The sequence below is a fragment of the Mizuhopecten yessoensis genome, unplaced genomic scaffold (genome assembly GCF_002113885.1).
Source record: "Mizuhopecten yessoensis strain PY_sf001 unplaced genomic scaffold, ASM211388v2 scaffold716199, whole genome shotgun sequence".
NCBI lineage: Eukaryota > Metazoa > Mollusca > Bivalvia > Pectinida > Pectinidae > Mizuhopecten > Mizuhopecten yessoensis.
In genome coordinates, this window is record NW_018479997.1 from 179,452 (window position 1) to 201,853 (window position 22,402).

General features: G+C 38.2%; 1 protein-coding gene across 1 annotated transcript in view; it reads right to left on the reverse strand.

The window, feature by feature from the left end:
* The window catches only part of LOC110442057 (calcitonin gene-related peptide type 1 receptor-like), a 50,434-nt gene extending 34,016 nt beyond the window's left edge, over positions 1-16,418 (reverse strand). Inside the window, exon 1 of the mRNA XM_021485482.1 lies at positions 16,167-16,418. Within this exon, the coding sequence (XP_021341157.1) occupies positions 16,167-16,359 (193 nt within the window). The 5' untranslated portion in view covers positions 16,360-16,418. The remainder of the gene's footprint in view (positions 1-16,166) is intronic.
* Positions 16,419-22,402: the final 5,984 nt, after the last annotated feature.

Sequence of the window (22,402 nt, forward strand, 5' to 3'; positions counted from 1 at the left end):
TATACTGACAACGGGCGAACCAGTCGTCCCACTCCTAATTTGCTGAACGTTAATCAGTAGTAGAAACTACCAATGTTTAAAGTAAAGCGAACAACCAAGCATAAATGTGTTCCGAAGATTTATGATTACATCAAAAATTAGTATTATATATCTGCTATCCATAGAAGGAATAAAATTCTTCAGTGTTAGAGTCACCTGCCCCTGATTACCATGTCGACAATGTTGTTATCTTCCCTTGAATAGATTTCGTTTGAATAACGTTTCGACTACAGAGTTGTGTCCCTTGCGTTGAAAATCTCCAATCGCGAAAGTGTGGATAAAAAAGCTGTCGTAACGATGTAAACAACGTCGTGGAGGTGATGGCCGACATGCAAACCCGACATAAAATCGGCCGTTTTAAATGTAAACTAAACGCATTAACTGACAATAATAACAACAACGATGTCCAATATCAACTGCTAGACCACGACTATGCGACGAAACAAGGTGACACTCGTTCACACATTGAAGAGACGCTGGCTACGGAGGCCCCTACTAAGCTTACTGGCAATTTTACTGATGAGCCGACACCGACGTCCGATGATGATCCCTCCAGTACTAGTGATCATGAATACGTCAATAACTGTTTAACCTGGTCGCAGGGTAGGCGAGTGGTTGAACTTGCGATGTTATATATGAATACCTGGACCAGACAGGTTGTAAGGAATGCGGTACTAGGCTACGGTTGTGCAATACCCGACAGGAAAGACATTTTGACCTGGGAAGTATTTTATGCATCACAATAGTCAGGATTATATTCTATATTTGTTAGTACATGTATGTGCCCAAATAGGCCTATATTTCAAGGTTATTTATTATGTTACATACAACAGTGTTATTTTTACAATGTGATATTTTTATACCACAATATAGTATGTTGTTATTTATACCGAATGTAAAAGTTTATTATTGTTGTATAGTGTGATATTTGGTAAACCACAATATATGTTGTTATCTGTATATATTGACAAAGTTTATTATTGCTATATAGTGTGATATTTTTTATGTCACAATATGGTATGTTGTTATCTGTACATAATGTGAAAGTTTATTATTGTTTTGTTCAGAATGTAAAAGTTTATAATTGTTGTGTAAAGTATGTGAAATTTTGTTATTGTTGTTCATTGTGACATTTTTGCTATGACACAGTAAATTACATTGTTTGTTATAATGTTATTCATACAGAATGTGCAATCTTGTTTTATATTGGTTATTTGAATTAATTTTAATGGTTGGTAATGCCTACTGTATTATTCGTATATATGACTTTTTGGGATTTAGAATTATTATTGGTACAAATGTAAGAGTTGTTTCTCTTTTTTGTTTAGTTTTTTTTATCTTTATATTTTTTTTGTTTAATAAATATGTCCGCAAGATATTTATTTTTTGTCACCTATATTTTCTTTTCATTGTCCTAAACATGTTGCATTGGCACTCGGAAATTTATTGATTCATGTGACGGGCATTTTTGTTTGTTTTAGTATTATTGTTAGAAAATTACTCAGTTTCTGTGTGTTTTGTTCATCAATATTGACATTGTTATTATTTTTTATGTGTTTTATTTCTAATAAACCATTTTTGCATCAAATAAAATGTATTTTGTTTCATTTTGTTCCATTGAAAATTTCATAATATCCCAAAAAATCTGAAGAAACTACCGCAAGGTATGGGTTATTCTTCTGAAATGATTTGGTTATGCAATAGCGATGCGCGTAGAAAAAAACCCAATGCCTCATAACATTTTTAGGCGGAGGGACGAGGATCCTTAAAGAATAAATAACAAAAATACCTGGTGTATACCTCATGCAATATTTTATTGTCCATTTATACAGTATATGCTAATTTCAACCGGTAAAAAGCAATAGTTGAATGACATTCTGATTTTTATTTTTGAAAAGGGAGGTAACTCTTAGAACAGTATATTGTATACAATAGTAAATACCCCGGTAACATGTACAGTGTAGCATCTCAATCAAATATAATGTCAATAAATATAAAACAAATAACAAATAACATTTGTAAATTGTAATAGTAATATTTACACTATGGAGTAACAACATAATTAGGTACAGAAAAATAAAAAAATAAAATTGTAAATTGTAATGAAATATGTATAATATGGAGTAACAATATAAATAGATATCGAAAAATAACAAATAAGATTTGTAAACTCCAAATAAAACAATAAACAGTTTTCTAACAAAATAAATAAATATAAACATATATATATGCATACTCACATACAAACAGAAAAAGATGTAAAACAAATACAAACAGACCAACAACATACAATGCATATATTTACAGTTTTAGTAATATTGAGACACATATTTTGAACAAATAACAATTGTAACAGTAACATGGGGAAAAAAATGTCAATATGTACAAATTATAAATGAAATTTATAACAAAAAGTGAAAAGTGGTAAAATTCACATAAAAATTGTCCAAATGGAAACAAAATTGCAAGCACTGAACTCACCAATCAAGTTCTGTAAGATGTGTAAAAACTCCAACAAAATAGAACCTAGCTATGATCAGTTGAACAGTTTCAAGTCCCAAGACAAATGTAAAATGTATACCTAATTTCATTTTGTATCACTTTGCTGAATATGTTGTCACATCTTGTATTAAAACTCAATGTCTTTGTGACACGCACATCATTGTTTCCTTTAGTTTCAGTGAAAAGTAATTTTACACCATTTTAGCATCGCGAATATATGCTAACTTCAAATGACAAATGTTCAAACCTGATAAAGCCATTTTTTGGCCATAAAACCTGACACAATTTTCTCACCAGCAAGAGGCTGTAAAGCAACAAGATTATGATATCTTGTTTCCCTTACTCTCATCATTTCTACATGGTATGCAATTGTTTTACATTGGCCATGGGGAACAAGATCGTATTTCAAGTATGTAACAAGATCACGTAGTGCTTTGGAATTTTCTTAGGCAGAATGTGCTGAATATGTGATTCCATTCTGTCAACATAAATCCTCCTGCTTGTAGGACTTCTCCTTTGGTGCCTTTTTCTTGATGAAACTCTTTGTGTCAACTGTAACGATACTTTCCATGCCTCTTTCCTGTAGGGATGGTTGTAATGGTCCCACATGTTTCTTGAGCACGCTATCAAAAATGAAGAAAATATTTTATTCAATATGCAAACAGATATAAAATTACACGTGTTTCAATAGCACTAGTCTATTTGTGAAGCTATGGCTGAATGGTCATTTTCATTGTTCAGCTGTCATAAATTATGATGTGACACAATCAGCTAGATTATGAACTTTTTAGTTGGTCAACTAATGGATTATTCACCAAACTATGTGATGTTTTCATTTGTTATGTTAATGAGGACAAATATCATTATGTAGACAGTATGATCTACACAAAATCCAAACAAAACAGCTTTATAGTACAGTCATTAGTCTCATTCTATAATATTGCACAAACATAATTTGGCATTTTAAAATATATATTTAGAGTACACACCTTTATGTAGAGCAGATTCCTGAGGCTATAATGCCGTTCTTGAAATGTGTTGGACAACCTTAGCATCCAACCACATGCATGGCAAACTTTCTCAAGAAATTCGCTCAGAACACTGCGCTCAACCACTCCCCTCCTTTCGTTCCACTTCATCAGGTTTTTCTCCCAGTCTTTTTCCTCTTTGTCAACTTCATGCACAGTGGGGGTGGCTGGTGCAACACACACGTCAGCCTCATCGTCTATAGTGTTGTTGTTGACATCTGTGATGTGGTTGTCGTTGTTTTTGACATCTATGTTGTCGTTTTCGTTGTTGTTGACATCTGTGTTGTTGTTGTTTGCGTCTGTGTCGGCCGACACCGGGTATTACCTACGTCAGAAATTGTAATTCGTAATTTCACAAGAGATCATTTCTCGTGTACATGTTATTATAACGGGGCCGTTATGTCGAACCCGTACTCTGTATCATTATTCCAACATGTACAAATGTATACATAGATGTAGGTCAGCTGTAGGTCACAACTTAGTGCGTTATCGGTGACATTTGAAGATATTACGTGCATAAACGTTCCGAAAATATACAAACCAACAACATCGATATCAATATAAAACTGATTGTCACTTCTCCCTTTTCTAACTTGACATACCTTTTGTTTCCTTCACACGCTGCCCATTCTTTCTGCGCTTTCGAGGCGGCCCTTCGTCATCCATGTTGTCGTTTAACGGTAACGCAGCCTTTTATTGATCTCTATCGCAAATGAGGTATGCTAGGCAGTCACTCTAACCGAAAAAACAAACGAGGGGCAAGTAACTCCAACGACGAAAAGCAGCCGTTTCTGGAGCTCTCCTTAGCATTCATAACACTGGTAGTGATTCGCTTTACCTTAATATTATACATAATGCAAAGTTATCAGAGCTATTCATGTCGGATCTTTATTATCGCGAAGCCAGACATTGGGCAACACAAGTGTATGTTTAATTCGATCCACTTTCAATGTGTTAACTATATCAGGTCCATCATTCAAAAAGAATAAACAATTTGAAATATAAAAAGGAAAGCAAAATACAGTTTATTTTCATTTCTATGTCTCTTGACGCTGATGTCCGAACCAAACTCAACTATCTGAATGATGAGCATTTCTCTTTCAATAACTTATGAACAAGTTGGGTTTTTATCAGTTTATCGTGTAAAAAACAGACCTTTTCTCAGCATCACTTATTTACAGCAAATTACTTTTAAATATAACTCAAACGTTGATCATGAGATGGGTCAGGAACACTTAGAACTTGAGCTTCGTTTGATTTAGATAAGGAAAGTCGTAAGTCATGATATATATGTCGACGGAAAGATTACTTAGCTACCTATCCGAGCGTCAGTGAGTATTCATTAAACTTCAAAATAAATAACAAAAATACAAAACATTCACCGCTAAAAAAAGTCGTACATGTATGTATTTATAGATGTGTGTGACCGTGTTCTGGCAAAATGTATCGATTTATGAAAACCTGTAAATACCGTTGAAAGCAACAAAGTGTCAACAACTATTTTTGCCTGGTATAATTGAAGCTGCTCTCATTTAAATAGAACATGTGTGTTATATACTAAACTGCAGATGGCAACATGCATGAATTGGTGTCTGATAATGACAATAGAAGACAAAAAAAGAGATCAGACCAAGTTATATATACATTGGACAATGGCAACACAGGAGTTACGTATTTTTGTAATACATCACAGACCATTCTGTATTCAGACTGAATTATCTATACATTGGTCAATGGCAACACAGGAGTTACATATTTTTGTAATACATCACAGACCATTCTGTATTCAGACCGAGTTATCTATACATTGGTCAATGACATCACAGATATAACTGATGGTTATACAGTACAGACCATTCTGTATTCAGACCAAGTCATTTATACATTGGTCAATGACAACACGAAAATAACAGATGGTTATACAGTACAGACCATTCTGTATTCAGACCAAGTCATTTTACATTGGTCAATGACAACACAAAAATACCAGATGGTTATACAGTACAGACCATTCTGTATTCAGACCGAGTTATCTATACATTGGTAAATGGCAACACAGGAGTTACGTATTTTTTGTAATACATCACAGACCATTCTTTATTCAGACCGAGTTATCTATACATTGGTCAATGGCAACACAGAAATAACAGATGGTTATACAGTACAGACCATTCTGTATTCAAACCAAGTTATATATACATTGGTCAATGACAACACAGGAGTTGCGTATGATTATACATCACAGACCATTCTGTATTCAGACCGAGTTATCTATACATTGGTCAATGGCAACACAGGAGTTACGTATTTTTGTAATACATCATGGACCATTCTGTATTCAGACCAAGTTATATATACATTGGTCAATGGCAACACAGGAGTTACGTATTTTTGTAATACATCACAGACCGTTCTGTATTCAGACCGAGTTATGTATACATTGGTCAATGGCAACACAGAAGTTACGTATTTTTGTAATACATCACAGACCGTTCGGTATTCAGACCAAGTTATCTATACATTGGTCAATGGCAACACAGGAGTTACGTATGAGTATACAGTACATACCATTCTGTATCCAGACCAAGGTATAACAACATTGGTCAATGACAACACAGGAGTTACGTATTTTTGTAATGCATCACAGACCATGCTGTATTCAGACCAAGGTATATACACATTGGTCAATGACAACCCAAAAATAACAGATGGTTATACAGTACAGACCATTTTGTATTCAGACCAAGTTATTTATACAACACAGAAATAACAGATGTTCAATTACATGCAAAATCATATAAAAGAGAAATCAATACAAACGAGGAAATGAAGCTTGTCACGGTACGATTTATATTATTGACTTAAACAATTCTTGTAGCTTTAACACCATGAAAGATACTGCTCAATGAGTTATAAAGGGCTACACAATGTAAAGAGCGCCTATGAATCTACAGTGTTACATGTATGTAAAACCAGAGAATTACTTTACCTTCACCAAGCTGTTTCACCCTTTAGTCAATGATGTTACCGACAATGTTTCTGATGCAATAGATGTTAAGAATTACAACTTAATTAACATTAGTACGTCTGCCTACAACATAAATGGCAGATTTACAAATTGATGTAGTATTCAGTTTATTCAGTTTTATGTGTTATTTTAGTAAAATTTAGTTTACTATGAAGAACAGTAGGTCAATAACAATGCTAAATTGGGTGATAAACACTCAACAAATTGGAAACTGTTAGCTACGAAAATGCGATAATATAATCTACGGGACACACTGGTACTGGACAGATGAATAGGCGTAAATTGAGTTATAGATCAAATGTGATAACATCAGCTCCGGCTCTTACTGTTGTGATGCGGTCCTCTTATACACTATACTCTGATCATTTACACCACGAGGGAGCGCGGACGTGCACAATTAATATTTTGATTAACTCAATAAGCAAAGTAACTTTGATGCACAACTGTTTTTCAGAATGGAATAAGGAAAACATTCAACTCAAATTTCTGCATAAGCTTACAAATACGGTGACATAGTGCATTATTACGTATACGAGGTGGTTTTGGTTATTTCATTATAACATCAGGACAAACTTTTTGCCATTGTCGTTAAACGGTATGTGGAACTACCATTAGTGAAAATGTAAAGAAAGTTCATACCGTTGATCAACATGCATTGCTTATTCGGTAATATTATATAAAGTTGCCTAATACTGCCCATTTGAAAATAAGGCCAAATGTATATCAACATACTATCTAGTCGTTAGGACATTTCAGATTGATCTACCAAGAAAACGTGAACAGCCAATGCAAAGGTATTGCACTGTGCACGGCCGATCTAAGTTCAAGGACATCAAACGGTAATTAAAGACCTATCTGTTCTTTGAGGTTGAGATGACACGTGAAATTGCATCCATATGTGAACGTGCATTGATGTACGTACACTGCTAGCTTTCGTAATTTTTTCATCCATTTTACCCAACAGCTGTCTAAGGTTTAAGCGGATTGGCCTATTATTAAAGATTCTACTACGGCATGTATTTTAATATATTTGATTAATCAAGGACGAATTTCGATAGTAAATGAATAAACATGGCCCTTACTCTATTTATGGTGTGCGATGATAATTACTACACTTCATAACAAGCTGTAGATTGTCGTAGAAATATCTCGAAAGGAATTATTTTTATTTTGTAGCACACCACACAAAGAACATTATGATATATTGCATGTTTGTGTTATTTGATTAAAAGCTGAGTGTTCACGAATTTTGTTTTCTTTAAACAAACTGAAAGGTTCACGTACTCTGCGATGTAACTAGAATACAAAGTGTTTTCATATACAAATTGCTTGACTTTAGCTTCACAGCGTACTGAGAATGGATACAAATACATCCGTTTTAAGCAGTATTGCTCTATTCATTATTTGGGACAAATAGTCCGTCCGTCCGACCGCTGTTAGGTACTAATTTCCGTTATAATTATTGCAAATAATCGTGTAAAAAGCAACAACAATGTGTATCTGTAGATAAGAGAGGTAGCTGTTATGAAGAAAACTCATCATGTAGAATGCTCCATTTCCGGAGTGTGATCGACTTCCTCAGACCACCACAGAACATGTATCTAGAGAAATACAGTAAACGTTTCAGTCAAATGATAGTTCTGTGATATATTCTGTTTGTTATTATAAGAGACGAAAGTGTTCGAGTCACTGTAGGGCTATCTGATCGTAGCATAATTATGTTACCAGTTATCGAACACTATTAAACATCTGATTTCTGTAGGAAAAGTGACAGTATCATGAAAACAAGATTGAAAGGATTTTATTACGTTTGATACAAAGATCAAAGCTTCTCATGTTGCTACATGTAGATCAAATGGTTCAAAGCACAGCATTATTTCGACAATTTTTTTTTCTCAAAACAAACTTTGTCTAAAAAAAAATTGTTTGTTTGTTTGTTTGATTTTGTTTAACGTCCTATTAACAGCTAAGGTCATTTAAGGACGGCCTCCCCTGTGTGCAAGATGCATGCGTGTAGTGTATGTGTGTGTATTTTGGGAGGCTGCGATATGTTCGTGTTTGTCTCCTTGTGATAGCGCGGAACTGATGCCGACTTTATAGTGCTACCTCACTGAAACATACTGCCGAAGACACCCAGCAGGACGCCCCACCCGGTCACATTATACTGACAACGGGCGAACCAGTCGTCCCACTCCTAATTTGCTGAGCGTTAAGCAGGAGTAGAAACTACCATTTTTAAAGACTTTGGTATGTCTCGGCCAGGGGACAGAACCCAAAGCCTTCCTCACAGGGGCGAACGCTCAACAAATGGCCAAAAGTGAGGCATTGTCAAGGGAGACATTAGGAAGAAGAAAGTTATTTAGAAAGGAGAGAAGAGATAAGGTCCCAAATTTAGTCGCCTCTTACGATCATGCAATTGGGGGCAGCAGGTACAATTCTTACGCCCTACCTGCAGGTCTAAAATGAAAGATAAAAGATTCAAACTATCGTCAATAGAGAAGTTAGTTATTTTTAAACGTGTGTATCAGTTAAATAGCTGTTTTGTTTAGATTGGGGTGCATCTACAATTTTGAATGTCTGTATGATTTAAATATGACAAATATTTTCATTGGAGCGATTATTGTAATTGTAACCCAAAAACAATGACTGGAAGGGTTAGGGTGGGCAAATCAGAATAAATGAAATATGAGCATTGCCACGAAACAAGCATATAATCACTCGCTTCAAGCCCTCTGTAAGAGTGTACGAGTCTTCCATGTATCAAAGAAACATTTAATAAAGAAGAATTAAAAACAGAACAGAATATCAAAAGTAATAGTTCATAGTATATAAAGGTTATTGACGTTTGCAATTATATTCTCAGCAAAAGTTAACAAGAATATCATGCTTTGTTAAAATATGTTGAAATAATTGTGAAATATTTTTTTGTGATGTATTCTATTTGATAATTAAATGTTTAAATAATTTGTTACGGTTCAGCGAAACTTTTGGACGTTAACGTCAGGTGGGAGTCAAGTTTGTAAGTTTTCGCGCTTAGAAGCGTGTATGACCACCATCAGCTTGGATGTATGCATTGTAACGACGCCACATTGGGCTAGTGTAACGTCGGATGGGGTTAAGGGAATGTTGTTCTACTCCTCAACTAATGACTGCGTTGTAACGACGCCTCATTGGGCTAGTGTAACGTCGGATGGTGTGAAGGGAATGTTGTTCCATACCTCAACCGATGACTGCACTGTAACGACGCCTCATTGGGCTAGTGTAACGTCGGATGGTGTGAAGGGAATCCTGTTCCACTCCTCAACCAATGACTGCACTATAACGACGCCTTATACTAGTGTAACGTCAGATGGTGTGAGGGGAATGTTGTTCCACTCCTCAACTAAAGACTGCGTTGTAACGACGCCTCGTTGGGCTAGTGTAACGTCGGATGATGTGAGGGGAATGTTGTTCCACTCCTCAACCAATGACTGCACTGTAACGACGCCTTATTAGGGTAGTGTAACGTCGGATGATGTGAGGGGAATCCTGTTCCACTCCTCGACCAATGACTGCACTATAACGACGCCCCACTTGGCTAGTGTAACGTCGGTTTTTGTGAGGGGGATGTTCCACTCCTTAACCAATGACTGCACTGTAACGACGTCTCATTGGGCTAGTGTAACGTCATATACTGTGAGGGTTTGGTTTTGTTTAGTATTGGTTAACGTCCCATCAACCGCAATGGTCGTTTATGGACGGCCTCCCATGTGTGCAAAACGCATGCGTGTAGTGTATACCTGTGTGCTTTGGGAGGCTGCGATATGTTCGTGTTTTTCTCCTTTCGATAGCGCGGAATTGATGCCGACTTTATAGTGCTTCCTCACTTAAACATACTGCCGCAGACACCCAGCATGACACCCCACCCGGTCATATTATACTGACAACGGGCGAAACCAGTCGTCTTACTGAATGTTGTTCCACTACTAAACCAATGAATACAATGTTACGACGACGCATTGGGCTAATGTAACGTCGGATGATGTGAGAGGGTGTTGTTCCACATCTCAACCAATGACTGCACTGTAACGACGCCGCATTGGGCTAGTGTAACATGGGATAATGTGAGGGGAATGTTGCTCCTCTTCTTATCCAATGGCTGCATTGAAACGACACCTCATTGGGCTAGTGTAACGTCCGATGATGCGAGGGGAATGTTGTTCCACTCCTCAACTAATGCCTGCATTGTAACGACGTCTCATTGGGCTAGTGTAACGTCCGATGATGTGAGGGGAATGTTGTTCCTCTCCTAAAACAATGCATGCATTATAACGACACCTCATTGGGCTAGTGTAACGTCCGATGATGTGAGGGGCATGTTGTTCCACTCCTCAACCAATGACTGCATTGTAACGACGACTCATTGGGCTAGTGTAACGTCCGATGATGTGGAGGGGAATGTTGTTCCTCTCCTAAAACAATGCCTGCATTGTAACGACACCTCATTGGTCTAGTGTAACGTCCGATGATGTGAGGGGGAATATTATTCCACTCCTCAACAATGCCTGTGTAAGCTCCTGGAGGTTGGAAGGCTGATTTGGCCGACGCCACAATTTCCTCCCGATACCGTCCCAAATATCCTTAATTGCAGACAAACCCGGCGGTTTTGTAGCCCAATGAAAAACATGAACCTTGATTTGTTGCAGGAAGGTCCTGGTCACACGGCTCGTTTGGGATGTTTATTGTCATGTCGGAAATTTGCCGCCGCTCCCTGAACCCGCAGGAAAGGGACATTCACAGGTCTTATTTCATCACAATATCGCGCCGCATGTAAATTGCCATTAACCATCATCAACATGGTACGATTATCGCCAGAAATACCGCCCCAGACCATGGCGTTCCCCTGCCAAACATGTCACGTTGGGCAACACAACAGTTTTTACCACGGCGTCGCCAGAATCACTGCCTCAAATCACCATAAATCAAAGAATATCGCGACTCATCCGAAAACAAAACGTAATTAAATTGCCGTAATTACCATGTGTGGTGTGCTTGACCCCAGTTAGACGATTGATACGATTACGTCGCGTTAACACGTGGCCGGTGTAAGGCCATCTCGCATGCATGCGGTGCATTTTCAAACGGTTTTGTATCGTGTTGCCACTTACAGGACGACCAAGCAATGTTCTTACCGTCACAGCTGCAGGAAAACCGCGGTCGCGAAGATGCTTCAGCCGTATTAAGCGGTCTTTGTGAGGTCGTAACTCGTGGTCTACTGGTTCTTTGACTGTTGGACGTCGACGCCGTCGCGTTTAAACGTTGCAGTACATTTGTGGGATCGCACAACGTTACACGATGTGCGGTGTGCGCACGATGTGTGCATGGTGTGCGAACGATACAAAATTGAACGATCATTCCTTGCGCACATTTGTGCGGACGATCGACGAACGTTGGGCGATAACAATCGTGATTGGTGTAAATTAAGGAATGGCTTGACAATATATACGGTTTCGTGTTTGAACATAAAATTAGATTTTTTAGTATGTTTCTATACTCTAGCTTATCTTTCTGTCTATACTTCCTTAAATTTAGAAATGGTGTTTTGTGGGTTTTTTAAACGACCTTAATCGACACGTGTACATTTACAACACAGTCTCGGCTACACAGGTAAACGTTGCCACTTTGTACCTGGACCGTAGTTTACCCCGCCCGGGGCACTTACGTAACTCGCCAAGGTTTGAAAACCAGATGAAGGGGAGCTATAGACCAAAACGAATGCAGATAACAAATATTAAACGTCCAGTTGAGTTTTCATAACGGTCATACGGTATCATATATCAGCTCTATGTGTCAAGTACAGGCCAGGTAAAACTCCGGTCACTCATCAAATTGTTATTTACCTGTTCTGTAACCGAGGAGCCAAACCCATTCCTGACAGTCTAACGGTCACTGTATACTGTATTACACGCATTGGAAATTTGTACATACTCTTAATTATAGCAGAGACGTATACGTTTATTTTTTCCATTCCGTAATATTGATCAACAAATTGTACCATATCGCACGGATGTGCGGAGAGAAGTGCACAACGGGGCGAACGATTGTTAAATCGCACAGTTGTGCGCACCATGTGTGGACGATGGGCGGACGGTGTGTGAACGATGTATGCACGGTGTGCGCACGGTATTTTTGATGCGTTGTGCGTTCCCACAACTGTAACTGTTTTACAGTTTTAAGGCTACACCAAAACGTCTCGCAACTACACGTTGCGTCACCCCTACGTAGTTAGTATTCTCATAGAAAGGGTTTTGCAAATGCGTTTACACGAGAAAAGTGAACAAATCTGTTTTGAGCTACAGAGTGATTGGCGAAGTTCACGCTTGACTGATGGAATGGAATACACTGCTAATCGATACAGTTATTCATACCAAACTCAATAGCCGGTAAAACGTAATTTTATAATCAACGATATCTAGTGTTCTGCAAGTAACATATAAACTTTTCTTTTTTGCCGAGTATGCCTTTCACTAACATTCGTCTCCGTATACAACTTCATGTTCCTAAATTGTATCCTTAATAAGGTCATGGTCAGGTAGGAAGGATGCTAGATTATATTTATATTGGCTGTGACAAGTTGGAAAACATGTTTTTTTGTCGATGTAGAGTAGCAACTTTGTTTTATCCAGTTATTGTCACCAATGTCTTCAAATCACCAGCTTCAGACCCTCCGACCTGGTTGAGGAGCGACCACGTGTGAACTGTTCCTGATTTACAACGCGATGATCAAGTGGACAGACGTCTGATTGTCAGTACGGCGTCTGGGCGTTGTCTTTAGAGAGTCAGATAGACATGCTTCCTGTGCTTTTGGTATGTCAATGATTCAAACATTACACCAGAAACAGTCGTGATATCTCGCTTTATAAAGACTGAAGGGTAACCGTTACAATTTAGTCTTGCTTGCTTGTTAAGGACAAGCTTTACCGCTTATGATTACTTGATGTAATTAATGAAATGGACTATACAAAGATAACAATTTTCAAAAAAGATACCACATTAGGATTAAAGTAGTCAGCGACTCGGCAAGTAATATCGCAATGATGTATTGGGGGGTTTGTATAAAACACGCACTACGAGGTAGATATAAAATGTATCTCTATTACCAGGTACAAACTAAATACATCAGTGTAACCAGTTAAAGAAAAGAAACAGAAAAATGTGTAAGGGTAAACAAAACTATAATTCGAAATCAATTAGATGAAACTATGACGAAATTTGATCAACGGAAAGATGCACATGGAGTGGTTAGAAAACTTACTGGACAATAAGACAAGGTTGTTTTTGCAATGATAAACGTCCTCTGTTTCATCGACAAAGCCTGCCAGGAACATATAGGGGAAACATAGGAATATCACGTCTACAAAGTAAGAAATGTGAAAGCGACACCAATGCAACAAGGTACATTAATGAACATATTAAAAAGAAATATTTAGCAACATATTGCACAACGATGTAGAATGTTTCGTAATGAGATCATGATGGAAACTGCACAATGTAGTCGTCTTCAACTTTCTTCTCTCGGAACCTTGCTTGTTCATCACTTATAATGTACGGAGCAATCTATTGAGTAACTAATCAACTGCAACATGTAAAGGCAGGAGGATAAAGCGAAAGCTTACGATAGGAAATTCGAAATGTTCACGTTTAACGTACTGTCTAGTATATTATAGTTGGCCGTCTCGTGTTGGTCATGTTTAAAGAAAAGATCGATAAAATCGAATTAAAAGCATGGAATAAAGTTCGTATACAACGAAGAATGTAAAACACCATGTACTCAAGTTCGTATACAACGAAGAATGTAAAACACCAAGGACTAAAGTTCGTATACAACGAAGAATGTAAAACACCATGTACTCAAGTTCGTATACAACAAAGAATGTAAAACACCATGTACTCAAGTTCGTATACAATGAAGAATGTTACATGTAAACACCGTGGACTAAAGGATGCATGCAACGAAGAATGTTACATGTAAAAACCGAGGACTAGAGTATGTATACAATGAAAAATGTAAAACACCCTGGACTAAAGTATGAATACAATGAAAAATTGTTAACACTGTGGACTAAAATATTTATACAATAACAATTGTTAACATTTTGGACTAAAGAATGTTTACAACCAAGAATGTTACATGTAAACACCGTGGACTACAGTATGCATGCAACGAAGAATGTAAAACACCCTGGACTAAAGTATGTACACAACGAAAAATTGTTAACAACGTGGACTAAAGTATGTATACAATGAAGAATGTTACATGTAAACACCGTGGACTAAAGTATGAATACAATGAAAAATTGTTAACACTGTGGACTAAAATATTTATACAATAACAATTGTTAACATTTTGGACTAAAGTATGTTTACAACGAAGAATGTTACATGTAAACACCATGGACTACAGTATGCATGCAACGAAGAATGTTACATGTAAACACCGAGGACTAAAGTATGTATACAATGAAGAAAGTATAACTGAGGAATAAAGTTTGTATACATGAAGAAAACAATCACGAGTGTCAAAATATGATTCAATGCAATTTCAGTCAGCATGTTTTAGATCATTTTAAATTATACATCGGTATGGTGTATGGATTAATTACTTCAGTCCTCAATATTTGACAAAAATATTTATATCTTCATTCATCTTTTTACTTCTTGATGCATTTTTTTTATTTATCTTTCTTTTTAATTATGAAAATATTTGAATAAAAAAATATTATTTCATTTATTGAATGAAATTATCTCGATGTTAATCATAATATTAGGCAAAAAATGTGTTCATTCTCTCACAGAATGGACAGTTTTCGGCTTTCGCCTTCTTAAAAATTAGTGCCCATTTGTATTAATAATGGGACACCGTTGTATAAGGAACGGGCAGTTATTAAACAACATATCGGTAATGAAGTAACGTGTACATAATGTAGCAATGACAAGGTATTTACAGCATGAACTGTTGTCATTCGTGTATGAATGCATATTGTTAACTTATTGAATAGGTGAAGATAGCGTGATTTATTTGGAAATACATATGCATTTCATATCTAAATACTAATACAATGAATTCTAGATAGGTATTTATCAATCAGTCCAGCTTAGTCATTTCAAGCGAGAACACACAATTCTCAAGAAATGAAATTTGGTAAAATGTGCTGGTGTTTAAAACTATTTGTGTTACCTGTAACGGTCCATTGATGCGTTATTTAATACGAGTATGGACAGCTACTGATTAATAATCGAAAGATGAATGTACATTTTTGTATATTCCACTATGTAAATGTACATGGAGAACAAAGGATTAAATATATAATTAAATCCAATAAAGTTAAAACTACGTCGAAATGTAACTTAAAAACCGTTGGAAAAAATATGTTCACGTTTAACGTTGCCGTTATACAGACGTAGTTTTTATGGACAGGAAAACATAGTTGACGTAGACTTAGCGTCACTAGGATAGGGTTGTGATAAGAAGGTACCGTTTTACAGAGGTGGTTGTTATAGACAAGAAAACAAATTTTACGTAGACTTACCGTCACTAGGATAGAGTTGTGACAAAATAGTGATGTTACATTCGTACCACGCCATCCAAATCCTACGTATCATCTCTTCCTCTGGATTTAGTGAGCGCACAGGCAAGGCACCGCTTGTGGTGTCGGTAGTAGGTAGAATGTCCAGTTCCGTTATGTTTGTGAACAACATGGTATCCATTTTACTACCTAGCATAAATCACTCAAACAGCTTAGCAATCCAGTTGCTGAATCCATGCATATGTGAAAAGTGAAATAAGAAGCTCGCATGTCTGTTTTTCGGTTTCATTCATAACAAAACATATCCAGCCGAGAACATGGCACTGTATCCCAGTTTCAGTCCTGTATATTTGATACTGGCCATGGAAATCCCCATACGGGTACTAAGTGTTTTCCAGCCGATGACTCTGTGGTGTGGTTAAGGGTGCTAGAATTCAGATAACTTGTAAGTCAAGAGCAACATTTGCATATACGTTTCGGACACATTGTCCTGTAATTGAAGTCCACTAATAAAACGCAAGTTCCGGCCGACTGTCATGATGCTGTACCAAGGTATTGTAGCTTGTTTACCGAGACACACGTAAGAGGGTAACTAGCGATGTGATTAACGGTCAGCCATGATGCTGTACCAAGGTATTGTAGCGGTATACCATGTCCAATGTGATGATAACTAGCGTTGTCAGGGACAGTGACTGACCTCCCCGTAACGTGTCCTCGTATACAAACGACGCGTGTCGTCTGTGATCGGTTCGTCTGGTTAAAGGTACTGCTGCAGCAATATGCTAGGTTTTATACTTAGCTGCCGCTTGTCGGGCGTGGTGTCATACATCAGTACTTAATGAAATCGAATGTAGCGTGACCCTGAGCTCAGGTACTAATTAGACAGGTGATGTGTAACTCACAACAATGCGGTCAAGGTACGTGTGATGTAAAATAAAGGCTAGACAGGTGATGTGTTTGTCAATTGTCAGACATTGAAACAAATGGGTTGTATGGTACCAATCAGACAGGTGATATGTGGTATATTACACCAATGAGATAACGAACGTGACATATAATATGTTTATAACATCTATCAGACAGGTGATATGTGGTATAGTACATCTATCAGACAGGTGATATGTGATTAATTACATATATCAGACAGGTGATATGTGGTATATTACATCTATCAGACAGGTGATGTGTGGTATATGACAGCAATGAGATAACGAACGTGACATATAATATGTTTATATTACACCAATGAGATAACGAACGTGACATATAATATGTTTATAACATCAATGAGTCATGTGATATGTGGTATATTACATCTATCAGACAGTTGATGTGTGATTAATTACATATATCTGACAGTTGATATGTGGTATATTACATCTATCAGACAGGTGATGTGTGGTATATGACAGCAATAAGATAACGATATATATCATATCAATGATATATGATTATTACATTAAAGGGACAGACAATGAGTGATTAATTACATATATCAGACAGATAATATGTTGTTTTTTACACCAATGAGAGAGGTGATATGTGATTAATTACACCAATGAGACAGGTGATATGTGGTTTATTACACCAATGAGACAGGTGATATGTGGTGTTTTTTTTTACAGAAGTCCTGTAATATTACCCCCGCCCTGGGTACAATGATACCTGTAACCATCCCATAGAAGTCCTGTAATATTACCCCCGCCCTGGGTACAATTATAACTGTTACTGTCCCCTAGATCTCCTGTAATATTACCCCCGCCCTGGGTACAATTATAACTGTTACTGTCCCCTAGAAGTCCTGTAATATTACCCCCGCCCTGGGTACAATGATAACTGTTACTGTCCCCTAGATCTCCTGTAATATTACCCCTGTCCTGGGTACAATGATAACTGTTACTGTCCCCTTGATCTCCTGTAATATTACCCCCGCCCTGGGTACAATGATAACTGTTACTGTCCCTTATATCTCCTGTAATATTACCCCCGCCCTGGGTACAATGATAACTGTTACTGTCCCCTAGATCTCCTGTCATATTACCCCCGCCCTGGGTACTATGATAACTGTAAGCATCCCCTAGAAGTCCTGTAATATTACCCCCGTCCTGGGTACAATGATAAATGTTACTGTCCCCTAGATCTCCTGTAATATTCCCCCTGTCCTGGGTACAATGATAACTGTTACTGTCCCCGAGATCTCCTGTAATATTACCCCCGCCCTGGGTACTATGATAACTGTAAGCATCCCCTAGAAGTACTGTAATATTACCCCCGTCCTGGGTACAATGATAACTGGTACTGTCCCCTAGATCTCCTGTAATATTACCCCTGTCCTGGGGACAATGATAACTGTTACTGTCCCCTTGATCTCCTGTAATATTACCCCCGCCCTGGGTAAAATGATAACTGTTACTGTCCCCTACATCTCCTGTCATATTACCCCCGCCCTGGGTACTACGATAACTGTAAGCATCCCCTAGAAGTCCTGTAATATTTCCCCCGTCCTGGGTACAATGATAAATGTTACTGTCCCCTAGATCTCCTGCAATATTACCCCCGTCCTGGGTACAATGATAAATGTTACTGTCCCCTAGAACTCCTGTAATATTACCCCCGTCCTGGGTACAATGATAACTGTTACTGTCCCCGAGATCTCCTGTAATATTACCCCCGCCCTGGGAACAATGATAACTGTTACTGTCCCCTAGATCTTCTTTAATATTACCCCCGCCCTGGGTACAATGATAAATGTTGCTGTCCCCTAGATCTCCGGTAATATTACCCCCGCCCTGGGTACAATGATACCTGTTACTGTCCCCTACATCTCCTGTAATATTACCCCCGCCCTGGGGACAATGATAACTGTTACTGTCCCCTAGATCTCCTTTAATATTTCCCCCGCCCTGGGTACAATGATAACTGTTACTGTCCCTTAGATCTCCTGTAATATTACCCCCGCCCTGGGAACAATGATAACTGTTACTGTCCCCTTGATCTCCTGTAATATTACCCCCGCCCTGGGTAAAATGATAACTGTTACTGTCCCCTACATCTCCTGTAATATTACCCCCGCCCTGGGTACTATGATAACTGTAAGCATCACCTAGAAGTCCTGTAATATTACCCCCGTCCTGGGTACAATGATAAATGTTACTGTCCCCTAGATCACCTGTAATATTACCCCGCCCTGGGTACAATGATAACTGTTCCTGTCCCCTAGATCTCCTGTAATATTTCCCCTGTCCTGGGTACAATGATAACTGTTACTGTCCCCTTGATCTCCTGTAATATTACCCCCGCCCTGGGTAAAATGATAACTGTTACTGTCCCCTACATCTCCTGTCATATTACCCCCGCCCTGGGTACAATGATAACTGGTTCTATCCCATAGATCTCCTGTAATATTACCCCCGCCCTGTGTACAATGATAACTGGTTCTATCCCATAGATCTCCTGTAATATTACCCCCGCCCTGTGTACAATGATAACTGGTTCTATCCCATAGATCTCCTGTAATATTACCCCCGCCCTGGGAACAATGATAACTGTTACTGTCCCCTTGATCTCCTGTAATATTACCCCCGCCCTGGGTAAAATGATAACTGTTACTGTCCCCTACATCTCCTGTAATATTACCCCCGCCCTGGGTACAATTATAACTGTTACTGTCCCCTAGAAGTCCTGTAATATTACCCCCGACCTGGGTACAATGATAACTGTTACTGTCCCCTTGATCTCCTGTAATATTACCCCCGCCCTGGGTACAATGATAACTGTTACTGTCTCCTAGATCTCCTGTTATATCACCCCCGCCCTGGGTACAATGATAACTGTTACTGTCCCCTAGATCTTCTTTAATATTACCCCCGCCCTGGGTACAATGATAACTGTAACCATCCCCTAGAAGTCCTGTAATATTACCCCCGCCCTGGGTACAATGATAACTGTTACTGTCCCCTATATCTCCTGTAATATTACCCCTGCCCTGGGTACAATGATAACTCTTTCTGTCCCATAGATCTCCTGTAATATGACCCCCGCCCTGTGTACAATGACAACTGTAACCATCCCCTAGAAGTCCTGTAATATTACCTCCGCCCTGGGTACAATGATAACTGTTACTGTCCCCTACATCTCCTGTAATATTACCCCCGCCCTGGGTACAATGATAACTGTTACTGTCCCATAGATCTTCTGTAATATTACCCCCGCCCAGGATACAATGATAAATATAACTGTCCTCTAGATCTCCTGTTGTATTCTGTCTTAATGGTAATGTTAAATTCTTGTGGCTATTCGCTTCTATTGCTCCTGTGGAGAGTCGAACTTAATTGTACGTCGTACCACGCGACAGTATGACGCCTGTAGTTCAACTTTTATCTGTATAAATGGAACCAATCAATCGAAATTAAATGGCTAATGTAAATGAAGAATAACTAGCTCAATATTGAAATTGTCCTTTAACACTGAAATTTCACAATAACACATTTGTCTTTCACACAAAATGCCATTACCTCTGAACATTTAATTTAATTTATTTTTCCTCTCAACATTATTTGAAATTAATGATTGAGTAATTACTTCATTAAACGAAACCCAATCCACATCTGAAAGTTATCAAGATCACAAGGAGGATCATTTCTGTTTCTATGGAGACAAGACCAAATACAAAACTCCAGTATAGCATGAACAGTTATAAATCATGACCATAGTGCCTTTTTGTTATAGCAAGTTTATAACCACGTTACTTGTGCGGGCATTCCAATACTAAGTTTATACTTTTTATTCTTGCATACTAGACCGAGATATCCGCATTTCCGGCGGTGCTGGACAATTTTATCTGACTCACAGGTCTAAATCGCTTACACGCGCAGACTGGCGGGGAAATTATAGTGACCTTTCGGGGTCACGCTATTGTTCGTGACGTCATTTTATGGCATTTTGGGGTCAGTCAGGGTCATTGACGTCATTAACAATGGTCATCCGTGCTGCTGATGCAAATGAGAAATGCGTGGACAATGTGCGTGGCCCCCTGGGGTCAGAGTTGCGGGGCCCAATAGGGGAAATAGAGGTAAAAACCTTTGAAATCTTTCTTCTACAAAATGAATTAAGGGATTTTATTCTAATTTGGTCTTGAATATTCTTGGGCCAAGGGGACTCAATTTTGTGTAAACAGTAACATGTGGCCCTCCTGAGGGCAGAGGGGTGGGGCCTAATAAAGAAAATAGAGGTAAATACATTTGAAATTCTACTTCTACTGAAGGGATAAAGATATTTTATCCTAATTTTGTCTGGAACATCCTTGGGCAAAGGGGACTCAATTCACCCTTCCATGCCCCGCCCCCACGTAGCAACCAAAGTCACGTGACTACATACTCCGACAACAAATGTAAACAAGCCATAGTAAAATTTTGCCAATGTTGCAGGACTCGGGGACATTCCCGATGATTTTTGTATGGGATACATTCAAGATGCAAACATTTCTGAAAAATGTTTATCCAGGGGAACTATTTATTTTAGTGAGGGCTATGTCCACAACCTAAATTTAATAAAAAATGATGTCCAAGCGGAGGTGGCAATCGGAGGGAGATGCTACCGAAGCATGAGAAAGGGGGAGAAGCCACACTTGTTAACATTACATGTACAGTAGGCTTAACAAAGAAGTGTGTTAAGGACGCATACTGTTCAGCTGGGTAATTATCCAGTTTGGGTCTGTCGAGTTCCGGTTTTTTTTCTATTTTTTCAATTAAACGGTTGTTCAAAATATCATGCAGTGATGTACGTTGGTTTCCTTGTTCAGACGTTTTTTTAAATAGCGGTATCCGCGGCTCAATACTTGGCAATTCTCCCTATTTAGGAGGGAGACTCACGAGTTTTACATCTACATAGTAATGACCACCTTCATCTATTTGAAGATCATGTCATGTGATAATGGGTGCTAGGCAAAGAGAAGAAATTGAGCAATTTAAACTAGTGAATTTGCTAAAATTTCATCTGAAAGAACAGCTCAAAAGATGCCATTTCCTTAGGGTGTACAGTACATACATACATTTGTTTTAATCTCCCCGATGGACATTTTAAGAAGTTGGCAAGTATGACAAGCTGGTGTTAAACTGTTTATGTGTGCTCTTGTCTATAGCAATATGATCATATATGAACCCCCTATATATATGCGTGTACCCTAAACTACAGACTGTAGTGCAGGCCTAACGTACAATCATGGCAGTCAATGAGTCATT